The sequence below is a fragment of the Penaeus monodon genome, chromosome 32 (genome assembly GCF_015228065.2).
Source record: "Penaeus monodon isolate SGIC_2016 chromosome 32, NSTDA_Pmon_1, whole genome shotgun sequence".
NCBI lineage: Eukaryota > Metazoa > Arthropoda > Malacostraca > Decapoda > Penaeidae > Penaeus > Penaeus monodon.
Window position 1 is genome coordinate 16,509,488 of NC_051417.1, and position 534 is coordinate 16,510,021.

Genomic DNA, 534 nt, shown 5'->3' on the forward strand with positions numbered 1-534 from the left:
ATGCTTCCTTTTTTCTATCACTTCTTGCATCAAAAGAAGAGTCATCGAGAGTGCATCACTGAGTACTACTTGGCCACCACGTGCAAAAGCACGTTTGTAACGGCAATTCGTTTCAGAAGTATTACTGGCACCGCTATTGCAACTTTTCCCTCTTTTCCTCAAGTCTTTCACACACTGACACTGCGCCAAACATATCGAAGTCCAAGCCGAGACAAATCCTGAGGAAGTCCACAGTACCTTCTTCCACATTGTGTTCTTGTGCGTTGTCCCTGCAGCCACCTCGCGTGTTCCAGGGCCGCTTGGGAGACAATGTCGTCCAAGGAACTCGGGTGTCTATATATACAGAGTTGTCTGCAGGCTCGATGACCCAGTAACCCGTGTGATCGGCGGGGGATCCCTTCTCTCAGTCACCGGATAGCGCCCGGTGAATGCCGTCGCTCCGGCCGGCCGGTCCCTCCCCACCCTGCTCCGGAAAAACTGGCGACGCGTAACAGGTTATCGGAAAAACGCTAAATCTATTTGAGGAAGAGAGAA

The 534-nt window shown here is 51.5% G+C and overlaps 1 protein-coding gene across 1 annotated transcript in view; it reads right to left on the bottom strand.

Moving 5' to 3' along the window:
- Positions 1–296, bottom strand: part of LOC119593680 (spidroin-1-like) — a gene marked incomplete in the record, with an annotated part of 5,467 nt that extends 5,171 nt beyond the window's left edge. The window contains 1 exon segment of the mRNA XM_037942637.1: positions 238–296. Coding sequence (XP_037798565.1) covers positions 238–249 — 12 coding nt within the window.
- Between the last annotated feature and the right edge of the window lie 238 nt (positions 297–534).